Here is a 17,227-nt window from a genome sequence, read left to right as displayed (position 1 = left end):
TCTTTCCAACCTCTCTCCCAACGATCCCAAGCCTTTAGAAGACAGACTCTGGAACACATGATTGTAGGGGAAGAGGGGGCTGAACGTGCTTCAGTCTTACTCTGTGCACACTCAGTTGTGGGTCTCTGTGCTGGTTGTCATCTACTGCAAACAGAAGCTTATCTGACAAAGCACCTCTTTCTGAACTATGCTATGAAACCCAGTAACGCCCAGAGCTTACTCTCAAGAATTTAAAATCTTAGCGGTCGGCAAAGAGGTACACAAAACAGTGTACAGGATGCATCTGAATGGCAGTTCATCTCAGAAGCAGAGGCTACCAGGCCTAAGAACTCTGTGGAGAGAGGAACGGACTTCATTCCTTGATGCTTTTGGCACTCAGCTTCTACAAAGTTGAAAGACAAGACTTCACCAGATGATCATCTTCCTAAGAGTAACATCCTCTGAGAATACAGGAATTCAACCATTAAAATAAAATAAATCCTTACAAGTCCCTCCAGTGTGGAAATGAGGTTATATATCTTTCCTCTATGATTCTGCTAAATATTCAGAATTGAATTCTTTGTAAAACATAATTTTCAGACCAACAAATTATAGCTAATAGAGTCCCATATAATTAATCAACTTAATCTCTTCTTTCATGAGAAAGTAGCCCTATATTAATCATTTTTATTTCATGAATTTCTACATCATATTTATTCACTATATTACTGAAATATTTATGAACAAATATCTTATATTTAAGCCTTCAGGATAGAAAATCTGAGAAGTCATGCACCTGTGCTCTCATACACTCTCAACTATGATGTGGGGTGAGGCGTTTCTTTCTTTTTTTTTTCCTTTTTTTTTTTTTTTCTGGAGCTGAGGACCGAACTAGGGCCTTGCGCTTAGGCAAGCGCCTACCACTGAGCTAAATCCCAACCCCAGGCGAGGTTCTTAAGACCATCTCTGTCTTAAGGTGGGTGCTATGAACTCTTTAAGAGGCTGCCAAACTGGTGACCCACAATGCAAGTGTCTGATTCCCACGCACAAGGCCTTCAAGAAGGAAACATCTTTTACATTTGGTATCCAGGAAAGGTAGTCTCTTAAAGCTTTAGGACCGGCCACACTTGGTGCCCACTGCACATATATGAGACTAGCCACTGGAATCCTTTTACCAGTGACAGAGTACTGCCATTCTATTTTAAGAGGGAAGTTGCTTTCATACCCGCATGTATAAATGAGTTAGAAAATTTAGGACGAGCTATCTGATTTAAGCTATTTCCCACCCAGTCTTTCCTTCTCTAACAGCATTCTCTGCTCAGGTCCTTGAGAACACCTCTTTTGGAACTTACTCCTTAATAGAATGATGAACTGTGGTATTCTATTAATTGCTTGATAGCAGATTTATCAGAATGGCACATGTATGAACTATCAAAATAGCCGTTGAGTTTAGAGACATGTCCTTTTTCATTATTTCAAATAATTGTGGAAAATGTAAGAAAAAGAAACAACTTTTTACTAAGCCTTCCAAGAAAAAGCAAAATTACTTCTGCAGGAGAAACAAATGAATTGGCCCCAGAAGCCTGGATTCCTGGTATTTCCTCTCAATCATCAAGTTGCATGCCTTTAAACTTGAAGCAATTTCTTCTGTATACGCCTCTTAAAGATTAAATGAAGAAGGTAGATAAGTGTGTTGTAGACTATAGCTGCCGATGTGGATTATTGGCTTACTGACACTATTTTTTCTATCTCTTTCTTAGGGGACTTGACTGGCTATTATTCCAAAATTCAACTTAAATAATTGCCACATGAGCTCATGGCTTTTCTCAAAATATTCCAAATTAATTCTGAATCACTCTGGTGTTGATTCTGATACACAATCAATCATCTCTACAAATGCAAAATTTTCAAACTTTCCAAAGTGTTTTCACTTGAACTTCATGTCAACCCAGCCATGGGGGGACAGGCAAGCTGCTCCTGTCTTGCAGATGCCTGCTTGTATTTCTGGGGTCAGTGGCTGCAGTCAGGAGCTGGGAAGGAAATTCAAACCACATGGCCTCCCACAGGCTGTCCTTACACCACTTATGCATCTCCCAGCCTTCCATAAGCACACTTGCACCTAACATTAAACAACAACATTATTTTGTTGTTTAGAGTATTTTCAACATCCACTCTCTTGTCTCCCTGCCCCACCCTGCTCTTGCTGAAGCGTAAAGACATGATTTGTGAGTGTGAAAGCAGTCGGCCTCTCAGAAGACAAAGCCATCACAGGGGGCTTTGCAATCTTCCACATTCAATATCAAAGTAATACTGCAAAGTACCACCGAGGCTGAAAACCTAACCAAAAGTCCCAGAGTCTAAGTGTGAAGAACCCTTCTATTTATCTTGGAAACAGTAACATTTTTTCAAGGGGTGAATGAAATATGGTTACTCTAAAGAATGTAGTCAGGTCACTAGGAAGCCAAGGAATGTGTGAGTATTTACAAAAGAAGTCTGCTCACCGCTACTACTGTGCACTAGTAGAAGGGTAACGCTATTGTATTTGACGGCTTCCATTTCTAGGTAATCCTGTTTGTAAAGTTGGAAACAAGTAGTATGGTGTCCCCTTTAGAGTTATTATTTTGAAATAATTTTCTACTTAGTATTTTCATTTAGTAGCTTTAAAAAATGTACACACTTTAGCAAAGTCTTCCATGGCGCTGGGATTTCATCCCTGTTGCATGTATCTCTCTAGCCTCTGAAGCTACGGACACGTCTCCATCTAACGGATACCTTCTCAGAAGTTCAAAAATGACAGCAAGACCACGTTTGTGGACACCTTTACACAACCATGAAGGTCAGATACGAGTGAAAAACAAGACACAGCACAAGCTGTCTGAAATGCACTCCAAGAGATATGAGTATTTGTGAAATACTGCTGGACAGGCAGGATAAGGAAACAGATTTCACTGTATACCATCTTCTCCACCTGCTCTTTTTGACCATGTGTGGATTATAAATTACACATTAAAAAATGAAATAAAATTAGGACAAATGTTAGAAGAGTGGACAATTTTATATAAAATTGAAAAGAGGTGAGAAAGGCTGCTCCAAATTCCACCTAAAAAACCTGGAGAGTGCCAGCCCCTGCTGACTGGCTCAGGACAACCCTGCCCTTCATTGGGCATAGGCAGGAAAGTCTATCCATCCACCCACAGCGGCCTGCCTGCATGCTTGGCCACAGGGAGTAGGAGATGTGAAAAGCCTGAGAACCAGAGCCAGGCTGTGGGACGAGTGAGTGAAAGCTGTGCCTCCCTGGGTGTTAGTATATGGAGGCAGCAAACCACTTGGATTTCCATCTCCAGGATGACTCATCAGGAGTTTGTCATACTTAACTCTGAACTCAGCGGTGCTGTTTGATGCAGAGGAAGATGCTGGAAAGATTCAAATCATCAGTCATTAGTCTGTGGAGCATCGCTCTGTACTCGGCACACCCAGCTCGTGCCTGCCTCCCCTCTTCCTTCCAGTCCATACAGGTTGGACCTCACGCCTGTACATCTGAAGCTCCCAGTGTCCTAATGCACATCCCACTGCACAGTAGTAGACACGATTCACTGAATTTATTTACATGCCAGTTCACAGTCACTGAGTATGAACAGGGAATCAGGTCCTGAGGGTACAGGAAGCAGTGGGATTTTGCCCTCGAACACAGTCATTGAACTGAGAGGAGACGCATGGGCATTGCCTATAATATCATTAAAGAGCTTTTCCCTGAGTACACATACAAGCAATAGGGGAGATGAGAGAGAGGCCACTCTCTGTTGAGGAGGCAAAAAGGGATGAGGGAAGGTACCCTGGCTCAGAGTCACCTGTCCATCGTGGCAAGCAGATAGTGGAGAGGAAAGGACTAAGTCCACATATCCACAGAGGTACACGACAAGATTCTAATTTCAGAAGAGCTAGAATATAATCTCTGAAAGAGGCAATGTCAGGAAATGAGCCTAGAGGGACAGGAAGAGACAGTCAGTTCACTGGGGGTTTATCTGTCATGCACGAGAGTTTAGATTTCATATTATAAACGCAGTAGCACACGAAAATATCCTGCTGGGAATTTCCATTAGATTTGTATGCCAGAAAGATCACTCAGGTCCAAAAAAAGTGACACTCCTTCTTTTGCAAAAAAGCCAGAGTGCCAGCATGCCCACGTAATGAGCAGAGAAAGCTCTGACAGGATGTCGCTTTCTACTGAAGTAACCTTGAGCAACTCACCACGATCCTTTGAGTGTTTTCTGCAAAGAGTTGTCCCCTGCACAATGGAGCTGCTCAAAGGACCAAGTGGAGGATGGCTGTGACAGAATTTTTAAAGCAGACAAGTAGCTGCAAGGCTCACTTTACATGTGACTATGGCAGCCCCTGTGAACAAGGTGCCGAGCTGACTGTCCTTACACCCCTTCCTGACACTCCTTCCACCAGCTAAAACGGCCTGCATCTGGACTCAGTTCCTCCCCTCTCCTCTGCTCCCGCTACTCAAATACCTTCTGATAAAATACCGCAGTGCATATGGCAGGATGATAACACTGCTGGGACGACGCTGGTATTGCTGTTTCTTCTCCAGAATATTCTTCCTATCATAGCTGCACAGTGACGCTCATGCTTACTCAAGGTTAACCTTTCTCAACTGACACCTCTCCTGAGACAGCTGAGTACCACTCAGGCAGGCACAAACGTGCGTGCACACACACACACACACACACACACACACACACACACACACACACACACACACACACACACACACACACACACACAGCTCTACTTCCTACTACTTACCTTTACATTTTGCTCATAGTATTATGTGGTAGTTTCAGTGAGAAAGGTCTCCCATAAGAACATGTTTGAACACTTGGTCCTCTGGTGGTGGCACTTTTTGAGGAGGTTATGGAATGTTCATGAGGTACAACCTTGCTAGAGGAAGTGCCTCACTGGGAACTGCAGTTTATAGCCTCACCCTACTTTTACTTCACCCTGCTTTGTGTTCATGTGGAAGATACAATCCCTCAGCTTCCTGCTCAGGTCTCTTGCTGCCCTGCCTCCTCTGCCATAATGGACACTCCCTCTGGAATCCAAAGCAAAAATTAATTCTTTCACAAGGAGCTTTTGATCATGGTGCTTTACTGAAACAGGAAAATGTAGCCAGCACAGATCCAATTCCCAGGAGAGTGCAGGTCCTAAGTGGGGAGGTGCTTTATAAGCTGTGCTCACTATTGGTTCCTCCAGAACACTGCCTGCCTCAGAATAGTCAGATGTGAGACAGTCACTAAAAACACACATAGCTCAGTCTTCCAAGGTATAGTGCAGAATTATGAGTTTTCAACCATATTTCCAAGAAACATTTATTTCTTTATTACGTCTTCATGTCCCAGACCTGGCTGTAAGCACTGGAAATCTCATAAACACAACAGACCATGCCTTCAAATACCTCATTACCTAGTAAGTAAAAAGTATAAAATCTCTAAAAACTAGAGTGTGCACAGCATGTAGAGGCAAGCCCAGGGTAACTGTGTGGGGAGGGCTGCACAGATGGGCAGTGCTACAGGACACTGTTCAGCATCTGCTGAGCAGTTCTGAGGACGCTGACAGTGGGGGACAGATATGAAAGTGGGGGCAAATGAACCTGATAGCTTCCTACACTTAGTCACCCCTTCAGGGACTCTGCTTGCTTACAACGCTCAGCTTTCAGGGTAGGGGAAATAATACCAATAACTTTTTATCACAATTTCCCTCCAAAGAATTCATTAGAGGTTTTTTGAAGCTAAGAACAGAAGACAGTGTGGCTCTGTTGCAAGGTGTCTGGCTTTCTCAAAGCTGAAACTTGGAGAATATACTGGATCTGCCCTTGGTTCTCTCACCTGCTGCATTTACTACTCTGATCCACACCTCATGTAAGCATCCTGTGAACAGTTTTATTTTCACTTTTTACAATTATATAGATGTGTGCTTTGCATACTGACCACTCTGACCTCTGTGCCTCCTACATCAGCATTTCTCTTTCCCCACGATCTCTCTTACAGGTCATGAGGTTTGATTTGGACCCAATGTCATTTGGCTGACAGTGGCTTTGGAGTTATTAGTTGAAGCATGGAGGGCCAGCATAATGTACACAATTAAGGACAATGACTCTCTTCTAGAATCTACTGATAAATGATCTTTCAGAGGTAAAAGTTAAGGGCCCCAAGAGTTCCTCCCCCTTTCCTGACTGTTGACAGAATTGGTCTTGTATGTACCCAGTGCACATAACTACTGTTGATGGGAGCTACTGATTACAGTGGCTGTATTGAGACGAGAGAATGGTGTTTCACAGCCCTGCACACAATCTTCCCGCCCCTACATACCACAGGTCATATAACATACCCTCTCTTTTCCCTCTTTAATGATTTATTTTTATTTTTAAATTATGTATACATGTGTCTCTACACACAGGGATGTACGCAGGACTACTGGTGCCTGGATCTGTTAGCACTGGAGTTACAAGTAGTTGTGAGCTATCAGATGCAGATGTTAGGAACCAAACTCAGGTCCTCTGCAAAAACAGTACATGCTCCTAACCCCTGGGCTGTCCTTTCGGCTACCTGGTACAACCCTCTTAAGCAGATGAGAAGACCGTTTATTGCTCATTGACGTCAGGCATCTTCCTTGTTTCAACCCAGTGGGAAAGGACAGAGGGAGAGGTGCAACAGGTGCAGTTAGTGATAAACGGGCTGAGAGCTTTGCACTCCTGTGAATTCAAGGAGAGCACAGTACAGAGCTGTGCGTGTAGTAGGATGTTGCTAGGGTTGTGATGTCATCCTGATTAAAGGTGAAGCGGAAGTTCTCAGGAAACGAGTAAATCATTCCTCTGAGCGTATCTGTTTACAATAGGCATTAACTGAATGGCCTGCCCTGAATGTGCCATAGGTCAGAAGGCCAAGTTAAATAAAGAGGGGGGGAAAAGGGAATTCTATACCATGGCCACACCCTCATTTCTCTTCTGCCCCACTGCCATGAGGGGAGCAGCCTCTACCACACATGCATACCGCCTTGACATTTTGGTTACTTTATACCCCAAACAAATCAACCATGGACCCAGATGCAAAACTGTGAGCAAAAGTCATTTCTATCCATACGTTGTTGTGTTGGGTTAGTCACAACAAGTGACACAGAGATGGCATCAGAAAAGTCAGTCTGTGGCTGTGACCTGGGTTCACCATGACTGTGACGCCGCTGGAATCAGTTTGTATACAATGGTCTCCCCTTGCTCATCTTCCATTCACATCTGGGGCAGGCACATTTGCTTCTGTGCAATGGAACAAAGCAAGTGTGCACCTTCCTTTTGTTTTTATGGGGGCCTAGAGATCAGGGGGACACTTGGAAGTTGGCACCTTGAATAATGTAAGCACTATTAAGACTATGGAGACTTGTGGTGCTGGACTGAATGCACTCAACATTATACAGTAAATGTAAACTACTTGGGGGTCAAGGCTAGAAGGTTGTGATTAAATGAAATTATCTGGGTGTCACATTGATAAGAAGTACGTAAATCCCATAGTCTAAGAGACAAAATGGAATAAAAGGGGTAGGAGAAAGTCGTAAAATTCTCCCTACTTTCTCTGCAACTTCTGCTAATGTTCCTATTATGATGATGGGGGATGCCTCCTTCCAGCTATGGGGTCAACCAGATATGAACTCAAACCTTGGAGCTATGAACAACAGCAGCAAAAACCTCTTTTCTTTTAGAATTGTTTCTCTTGGGTGATTGCAGCCATGACCAAAAGCTAATGACCGCAGTGACACAGACTGAAATGGAAGAGAAGATCCTCTTTCCAGTACATGCACTGAATGTCAAGACATCCGGCAGAGGATTCAGTCAAACATGCTTCGAGATTTCAATTGATCTTCTGAGGAAATACTCAAGTTTATAACAATGTACAATGCATTTGGTAAAGTAAAGCTTTACTGTGTTTCAAGAAATTGCTATCTTGAAGCAAATTACTTGTTTCCTTTGTGTATAATAATACACTAATGAAAATAAGCACAAAATAAACTCAGCACATGGCCCTACTTCGTTACTAATTAATCTCCAGGACAAGCTGGTTTGAATGACAATGGCCTCATGGACTCATATGTTTGGACACTTGGTCCCCATTTGGTGGAACTATTTAGAAAGAAGTAGGAAGTGTGGCCTTGTCCATGGAGGTGTGTCACTCAGGTGGGCTTTGAGGACTCATGCCATCCATCCTCAGTGCCTCCTGCTTGCAGTTTGAGAAGTGAGCACTCAGCTGTTCCTGCTGCCACACCTTCGCTCGGCCATCAGGGTTCCAACCCTCTGGGGCCATAAGCCGGATTACACATTTTCTTTGATAAGTTGCCTTTGATCACAAGAGAAAAGAAACTAATATCTACCCAAAGCAACTCGAGGGAGGAAAGGTTTGCTCTGGTATATGGTTTCAAAGGATCCCATCTAGCACAGCAGGGAGGAGGTGTGCTGGCTGGAACTGCTCTGGATGTGGGGGTGTGGGTTGCAGAGTAATTTATTCCCACCTAGAAAGATAAAAAATGAGGAACTTGGGCCATAAGGAAAAGGAGGTATTTCTGTCAGGCCTTGCCCAGTTGGCCCCTTTTGCTACATTAGTCAGTTCCAAAGGTTCCGAGGTCTTCGAAACCAGTGCCAGTTCCTGAGAGTTAAAAGTCAACATGTGGGACTGTGTCACATGAAGGCACTATATTCCTTCTATTCTAGTACTTCATTCCCAATCCGTACCACGACTCACTGACTTATTTTAATTTTTCTCATGTCCTTGGGAACTGAATCCAAGGACTTGCACATTTTACCTTTGGTACAATCCCTGGTGCTATTTGCCTCACATAAAAATATCTGAGGTTTTAATACAAAATTAGAGTAACTTTATGTAAAATTAGTGACCATAATTGTAGACAGTAGAAGTGACAATGAAGATACAAAGTTAAAGTCTTCAAATAAGTACCTCGAATTTAGTGGGTGTAAGAACACAATGCTACTTCTTAGCCAAGCAGTACTGAGATAGCCAGAGCACGCCCAGGAGCAATTCATGCCCCGTAACGGCTATGTCCTAGGAAAATGACCCTGTGCTTTAGGTCATCTTTCCATTAAAATAAAAATTGAAGATGAGAGCAATGATCACCACAAAAACAATGTTTCTCACATACTTTAAGGGTCTGGTTGGTTTAAAATGATTCTGACAGCTAGAATTTTGACAAAACTGTGAAATTATTTCTTTAGAGTCTGCTTTGGCCCAGGGGAGGAGAATCCTGCTTCAGTAAAATTTGGACATTAAATCTGTGTATATTATACCTATGGATGGTTGATCTATTTACTTATGAAACTGAAGTTTTCTTAAAACAATTCAGTACAAAAAACAGATCATTTCCCAATATGATCATTACAAGTGATTCACACTAGTAAACCTGGAGGATTTGCTAGTAGCAATATCAGGTCTTTGGGTCTATAACAGGAATGTAGTTAGTGCTTTTACTCAGAGCGCAGCAATACAGGAACATCTGAGGTTGTGGCAAATGCAGACGTGACTACATGCATGCACTCACTGCCTTCTTGTCTTGAGATCACCAGGAAAGGTATGTGTTATTCATGGAATCACACTGCCTGTGGTGACATTAACATTAGCTTACATCTTGACAGAATCCAGAGTCATTTGGGAGATGGGCCTCTGGGCATCCATCCCTATGGGGATTCATTACCTTGACTATTTCAGTTAAGAAGGGAAGACTACCACAGAGGAACCACTTCCAAGGATCATGACCCTGGATATAAAAATAAAGGGAACTAACAGCATGTATGCATTTTTATCTCTAAGTGCCTATGAGTTGCTGCTGCAAGCTCCTGCTGCCTTGACATTTCTGCCATGATGGCTTGCCCCCACCTTGAGCTGTGAGCTAAAGATAAACTTTTTATCCCTTAAGTCCATATTTTATCACAAGAATAGGAAAAGAAAGTAAGACATCTACTTTGCTAATTTAGAGAACCCATCCATTAGGGATGTCACTTAAAAAAAACCAAAAAACTAATTCTACCTTTTAGTCTTTCCTAACCAAGAACTTAGTACAATCATCTTTTGAAAGGAAAAGGAGAATCAGGCTTCACCATCCGTATTAGACAATCTACCTCTTCACATTACCTGGGAAGCAACCAAGTCTCACAGAAAAGTCCAGAGCTGTCTTCTAGGAAGCATTCACGCACAAGGAAAAGGGTTACTTTAACCACTACAGACAAGCTGTAGGTTGACTCACTAGTAGAGTGGAAACTATAAGGACTCACCCTGTAAAGAGGATGGCACTTGTCCCTGAAGCATGGAGCCAACCGGGCATAGATCTGCAGGCTGTAGTAGTACGCTGCCAGCTGGAGAGAGAGTGCCGAATGAGCCTGCTTCTCGAAGCACTTGTTAGCGTCCAGCACCTAGGAAGAAGGACCACAGAACTGACTGAGCTAAGGCACATGGCGAGACCTTAGACTTGATCACATGGTGACTGGCCTAGGACTACACACCACACTTCTATCACATCAACTTGAGTCTGTCATAACATGCAGTAGGAGAGCTTGGAAGTAAGGTAGACTTTACTATATAAAAGCAGATTTTACATAGTCTAGGCTCTTAGGAATTATAAGCAAAATTGGACACATATAATACACAATTTCACTGACAATGACTCACAGGAGAGAAATATGCTTATTTATGTTCTTAGTTGGTAAGGTAAGCTTACCTGAGGTAAGGCAAGGAGATAAGCAAGAGCCAATGTCATGTCATTCGGCAAAGCATCACTTGCTAGCTGCAAGAGAACTAAATGTAGAGGGGATAAAAACAAAAACTATTACTCAGGGAAGAATTTGCTATTATTATCTTGTTAAATAGCTATGCTATTAAAATTATTTCTAAATATTTATGTTTGTACACATGAACCTGAGCTGTTCTCAGTCTTTCTCACAGACTGTATTCTACAGAGGACAGCATTGAATGGACAGATGCGTGGAACTGAGAATGAGAGGTGAATGCTCAGCTGGGCAGGAGACATCTACAACAACCTCCCCCACCCCTACCTGACATGTGCAGGGACCACCAGGAAGAGAAGAATCTCATAGCCAGGAGATGGAGAGCAGTCCTGAGAAACACTGCCTTCTGCAGCTGACAGTTGCTGGGGGAAGGGAATCACTCTTGCTTGAAAACGGTGGGTATCATTAGCATTTCCCATGTTCCTCCAGCGAATGGCTTACAACCATTACCCAAAGGAAACCCTTACTAGACTTAGTGGAGTACAAAAGAAAAAAATAAAGATGCAGAACTTGGAGGGGGCCTGTTCAGAGAGCTATGTGGGAAATTGAGATGGAAATAGGAGGTATATATGGTTATTGTACATATGTATGATACTCTTAAAAATCTTGAAAACTTACAGGGCATTCTCTGTTAAAAGTATCATGCTTTCAGCATTATACAATTTCAATGGACAAATAGCTTTGGATGCTTTAACTATTCCTGAAAATCTACTTGACACTGACTTAACATACATCAGATAAAACTGTTAACAATAACCTCCCCATAACTGAGCAAGTTTGAAGTGTGTTTTACTAACACTTGAGGCAATCTGTTCAGAGAAGTTCTTGCAAAGTTCAAGCATAAAGACAACCATGCATGATGTCCTCAGAACACAGTCTTTTTAAAGACTTGGGCCATGCTACAAAATCATGTGTATTAAGAACGGCTAACTGAGGTGATTACATGAATATGCTAAGACTGGTACAGTGGAACAGCTTATAAAGGGGCTGCAGGGATGGTTCAATGGTGGCTGCTCTTCAACAGAACCCAGGTTCGGTTCCCAGAACCTACATGCTAACACAACCACCCATAATGTCAGTTGCAGCAGATCCAAAGCCTTCTTTTGGTCTCTGTAAGCAACAGGCACATACATGATAAACAGACATACATGCACACACACAAAACACCAATACATATAAAATACAATTTAAAAATAAAAAACATACAGTGTGGGATTGCAAACTTGTATAACCACTCTGGAAATCAACATGGCAGTTCCTCAGAAACCTGGAAATAGTTGTACTTGAAGACCTGACTATACCACTCCTGGGCATATAGCCAAAAGATGCTCCACCATACCACAAAGAAACATACTTCAGTATGTTCATAGCAGCTTTATTCATAATAGATAGAAGCTGGAAACAACCCAGATGTCCCTCAACCAAAGAATGGATAGAGGAAAATGTGGTTATTTACACAATAGAATAATACTTAACTATTAAAAACAAGGACATGATTAAATTTGCAGGCAAATGAATAAAACCGGAAAATATCATCCTGAGTAAGGTAGCCCAGACCCAAAAGGACATGCAAAGTATGAACTCACTGATAAGTAGATATTAGCCACGAAGTACAGAATACACATGATACACCCCACAGACCCAAAGAAGTGAAACAAGAAGGCAGGCCCAAGTGAGAATTTCTCTACCCCCCTGGGAAGGGGGAAGAAAATAGTCGTGAGAGGCAGGGAAGGAGGGGCCCGGGTGGGAGAGGGGAACAGAAGGGATATAAGGGGCAGGATAAGGTATGGGGAGAGGCAGGAAAGAGGCCCAAAGGCCGGGAGAATGAATAGAAATCTGCAGTTGCTGGGGGCTGGGGGTTCCTCTAGAAAGTCCCAGAGAACTAGGATGGGGGAGACTCACAAGAATCAATGCGGGTGACCATAGCTGAAATGCCTAACAGCGGGACATGGAACCTAAATAGGCCACCCCTTGTAGCCAGGCAGAACCCCCAGTGGACGGATAAGGACACCAAACTACCCACAAATTCAACCCAAACTTTGTCCTGTCTAAAAAAAATGTAGGAACAACCTGGAAGCAGAGACTGAAGGAATGGCCAACCAATAGTCACCCAAACCTTAGATACATCCCATGGGCAAGCACCAATCCCTGACACTACTGATACACTGCTGTGCTTACAGATACAAACTTAACTGTCCTCTCAGAGGCTCTACACAGCAGCTGACTGAGACAGATGCAGAGACCCAAAGCCAAGAATGGGATAGATGTAGGGGATGCTTATGGAAGAGTTGGAAGAAGGATTAAAGGCCCTAAGAGGATAGGAACCACACAGGAAGACCAATAGTGTCAACGAACCTGCACCCCTGGGAGCTCTCAGAGACTGAGCCACCAACTAACAAGTATGGGCTCAACCAAGGCCCCCTGGCACATATGTAGCAGAGGGCTGCCTTGTCCCACCTCAGTGGGAAGGACGTGCATAATCCTGCAGAGACCTGATGCACCAGGGTGGAAGGATACCCAGTGGGTACCCACTCTCTCGAGGCAAAGATGATAGAGGAGAAAAGGGGGGACTCTGTGAGGGGGAACTATGAGGGAGCAGCATTTGGGATATTAATTAATTAAGTAGAAAATAGTAAAATAAAATTAAAAACATAGGTTCGTAATTTACGAAGGGTCCCAGTTACTATAACAAAGACGATTTTGTTCTTTCCAAGAACAACATGGTCTAGCTCATGGTCCACAAAAAGAAAACCAGTCATTGGCTTTACTCATATGTTAAAATTCTCTAGCCATTAGCTAGTCTTCCACAGAAATTATTTTAAGCAACAACCTGCCAAAATCTTGACCTTAATAAGCCAGTCCATGGCCAATCAGTTGTAGGTTTACACACAATTTGTCTTCAAAAGGATGCAATCTACTTATTTGTGGCCTTAGTCAAATTTCTTGTAATCATATACACTTGAATTGTTTTTTAAAAAAACAATATTATTAAAAGTTGTACTCAGTCCCACCATTGAGCACCCCACAATTGTTGCTGCTTTATCTACTACAGCACTCAATTGGAATCAATCTGGCTGTCCAACATATGATGGAACAGATGGAACACTATCCAGCAGTAAAGAAAAATAAAATCATAAGGCTTGCAGGAAAATGGAAGGATTTAGAAGGTATGATATTAAGCAATAGCACACATAGAAAAATCTGCATGTTCTCTTTCATTTGTGGAGTCTAGAATATTACATATGCACATATGTAAAATGTACATGTGAATACTGTATGACAGGAAGAGAAGAACAGCTAACGTCTGGGGGATGAGGATGGACTGAAATGTGAGCAATGAACATGAGTTATGAAGGAAGACGCAAAGCTGCCTTTTGCTAGCTCTCATACATTTTCTGTGGTGAGTGCAACACAAAACTGCATGGACATCTATTCCGTGTCGAAAGTAAAAGCCCAGTGAGAGGGTCTAGAGCCTCTGTGCAAAACGGTAACTAACTGGATAAAAGCTCAGTGAACTCTGGAAGCTTTTGGACCTTGTTAATTTCAGTGCGCATGAGGGGTGTGTATGTGTGTGTGTGTGTGTGTGTGTGTGTGTGTGTGTGTGTGTGTGTGTATACAAAATTTTTAAAGAAAGTTTTTTAAATAAAAACATACTAAAATGAAAGAGAATTCTATGTGAATAATCCAAAGGAAATAAATTTGACTCTAGAAACACTTTGCAAGATTCCCACAGGAGATTGCTCTACTTGGACAAATATTTAAGTTATTATTATAATCTAAGCTTAACTGAATAGAATAATGAGGTGCAACCTGTAAGTGGAAAAGGTGCCCTAGAATTTAAATTTTCCTGGGTGATTCATAGAAGAAAATACTGAGCTTTCTCCACTGTGTCTCTGGAAAAGTGTTGTGTTTCTGTAAAGAAGAGTTCCACCCCCAATGTTTTCTCCAACCCTTAGGAACAAAAGGAACCACATTCAGGCCTCCAGAGAAATCATATACTTCTAAAAATGGTTTCTAACCAATAGATACTCACTTCAAAACCCATTTCCAACCTCAGTCCCTCAATCAGAATCAAGAGAAACTTTCTCTAACTAGACATTCCCTAAAATAAGAAGCAAAGTCTTTGACATTCAGGAATCAATGAATTAGGACAAGAGAAAACAATGTATTTTCCTCTGAAGAAATGATTTTAAAGTACAATATAAGAAGCCCAAATCACCTTTTCACCAACAACTATAGGAACAAAACAGAAGTACCAGACGATGAATGTGTCCCTGACGACCTCAAGCTTGAAGATGAAGCACGGCACAAGCCGTCCATTGCAGACACTTGAAAATTACAGAAGAAAGCGTGTGAGGGGGGCTGGAGAGATGGCTCAGCCGTTAAAGGCTAGGCTCACAACCAAATATATAAGAAAGCGTGTGAGGCGTAGCTGCTCAAGACTCTGGACTACTTAAGGAAAACGCAACTGCGCATGACAAACGCCCACACGCAGTCGTCAGTCATGGGACTGAACTTCCCAGGAACTCTCGGAGGAGAGCTCACGCTCTGACCCCATCTGTCTCACACTGTCTACCATTCGGTATCTGTCTACCAGTCCTTGGGGAAGCTTATCTTAAAGGAGTGAAAAGCCCAGTCCCTCACACACTGAGAACTGTTCCCAGCTAATGTTATTCCTGAAGTTCTTTTTTCAAATATGACTTTTAATTGAAACTTGACCTAGCTTATTTCCATTACTACTCCACTTTTTTTTTTCAGATCATCTTACGTCTTTATCTAAACCCACTCATCTCGTCCTGGAGATCCCTCAGGAGCATCAACCTCATGTGTGTGGCTTTGCTCCAAGGAGTGCAGGATCTTTATTTCCCAGAGCTCTGGCTGGACCAAGCTCACCTGGGAAATTAAGTCCCACTACTGACAATCTTCTCATCACATCTTTATTGTAACATCAACTCAACTTTTCCTTGATTTACTGTGCATTTTGCTGTTTCCACAAAATGAAGTTCCACTGAGGCATGAAAGTTTGCTACCACAGGGGATGTTCCTGAGACTACGCTTACAATGTAGAAGATTCTCCACAGCAAACAAATAAGGTAACCAGAAGAGAAATGAAGGCAGTTAGAATAGACAGCCTCCAGCAAGCATCTCTGAAGGGAAAACCTTCACTGGATTCAGAAATTCCAGAAGGCTTATTTTAAAAAGAGCTATACTTGTATCTCACATACAAGTCCCAAACTGTTACTAACATCCTAAACTTGTGTGTGTATGTGTATGTATGTGTAAAAGTAGGTATGCATGCATGCATGTATTATATAACACATACACAGTTCATACAAAAAAAAGGATAGAAAATAGGATAATTTCTCACACAAAAATCATACTTGAAGTTTCTCTAAGGGCTGTTATTGCCCAGCATGAGAGTCATCACTGTGGACACAACTGTTCGCTCCAAAGCAACAGCATCTACAGACACCAGATACACAGGCAGGCTGATGATACAGTCTGTTGTCTGTGTGTACAAAGCTTTGACATTGTGGAGTCCTTACTTACCCCAGAGCCGGCTGATGCTGGAAATGGTGACCAACTTGCCTGTGAGCATAGCTTTGACCAAACCCAGACTACTAACTCTGAACCAATTTCTCTGGCATGGCTGTTATATACTGTCTAATACTTCTCTGTTTTAATCACTCCAGGGCCTGCTACTACACATGACAGTCTGAGTCAAGAGCCTCAGGCTATCCATATTACCCACAGTTAACCGTGCTCATGCCTACCTCCCCTAATATGAAAACATAAAGGCCTTTATACGTGCTTTTCCTGATCCTCTGGACACTGCTGACTACCTATTTTTTAACCCTTGTTTTGGGGATCTGTAGCAACCACTTCCTTCGTGACTGCCATTTACATACCCATGTGTCTGTATACCTAAAGAACCTAAAATCCCAGGTATGATTTAGAACAACTAGGCAGGATGCAGAACTGTATCGGGAATGACAGAACAGGAAGGGAGCCCTCTTTAGAGTTAGACAGCCCTGGAAACAATGACTAGGTCCTGCTGATTTGAGTTTCAGCACAGAGACAGCTTCAGACTCTAGGAGTTCTGCTGTATGTTATGGAGGACACCTTCAGCACAGTCTGGGACTGGCCAGTAAGCAAAGACATTAATGAATGTGCTGCAGAGCATTCCATGGTCTCACTGCAGAGGATAAGCAGAGACCGTAATAGCCTCGTGCCAGCTTAGTTCAGGCTTACATGTCAACAAGTTACTTTTAAAAAGCCCTTTGGTTTTCAGAGCATCTTGGATTTGGGGGCTGAGCATATTGGCCTCTTAAGTGAAGAGCAAGTGAAGCAAAGCAGGTCTCCAGCACACAGAGCACTCAGTCGCTCCCTTCCTCTCTCAGTGGTTGGCTT

General features: G+C 42.5%; 1 protein-coding gene across 1 annotated transcript in view; it reads right to left on the bottom strand.

The window, feature by feature from the left end:
- The window catches only part of Nbas (NBAS subunit of NRZ tethering complex), a 367,894-nt gene that overhangs the window by 170,561 nt on the left and 180,106 nt on the right, over positions 1-17,227 (bottom strand). The window contains 2 exon segments of the mRNA XM_032907488.1: positions 10,307-10,444; positions 10,750-10,826. Coding sequence (XP_032763379.1) covers positions 10,307-10,444; positions 10,750-10,826 — 215 coding nt within the window.

Source organism: Rattus rattus, chromosome 7, assembly GCF_011064425.1.
Source record: "Rattus rattus isolate New Zealand chromosome 7, Rrattus_CSIRO_v1, whole genome shotgun sequence".
NCBI classification, from domain to species: domain Eukaryota; kingdom Metazoa; phylum Chordata; class Mammalia; order Rodentia; family Muridae; genus Rattus; species Rattus rattus.
This window is presented reverse-complemented; position numbering and strand designations above follow the sequence as displayed.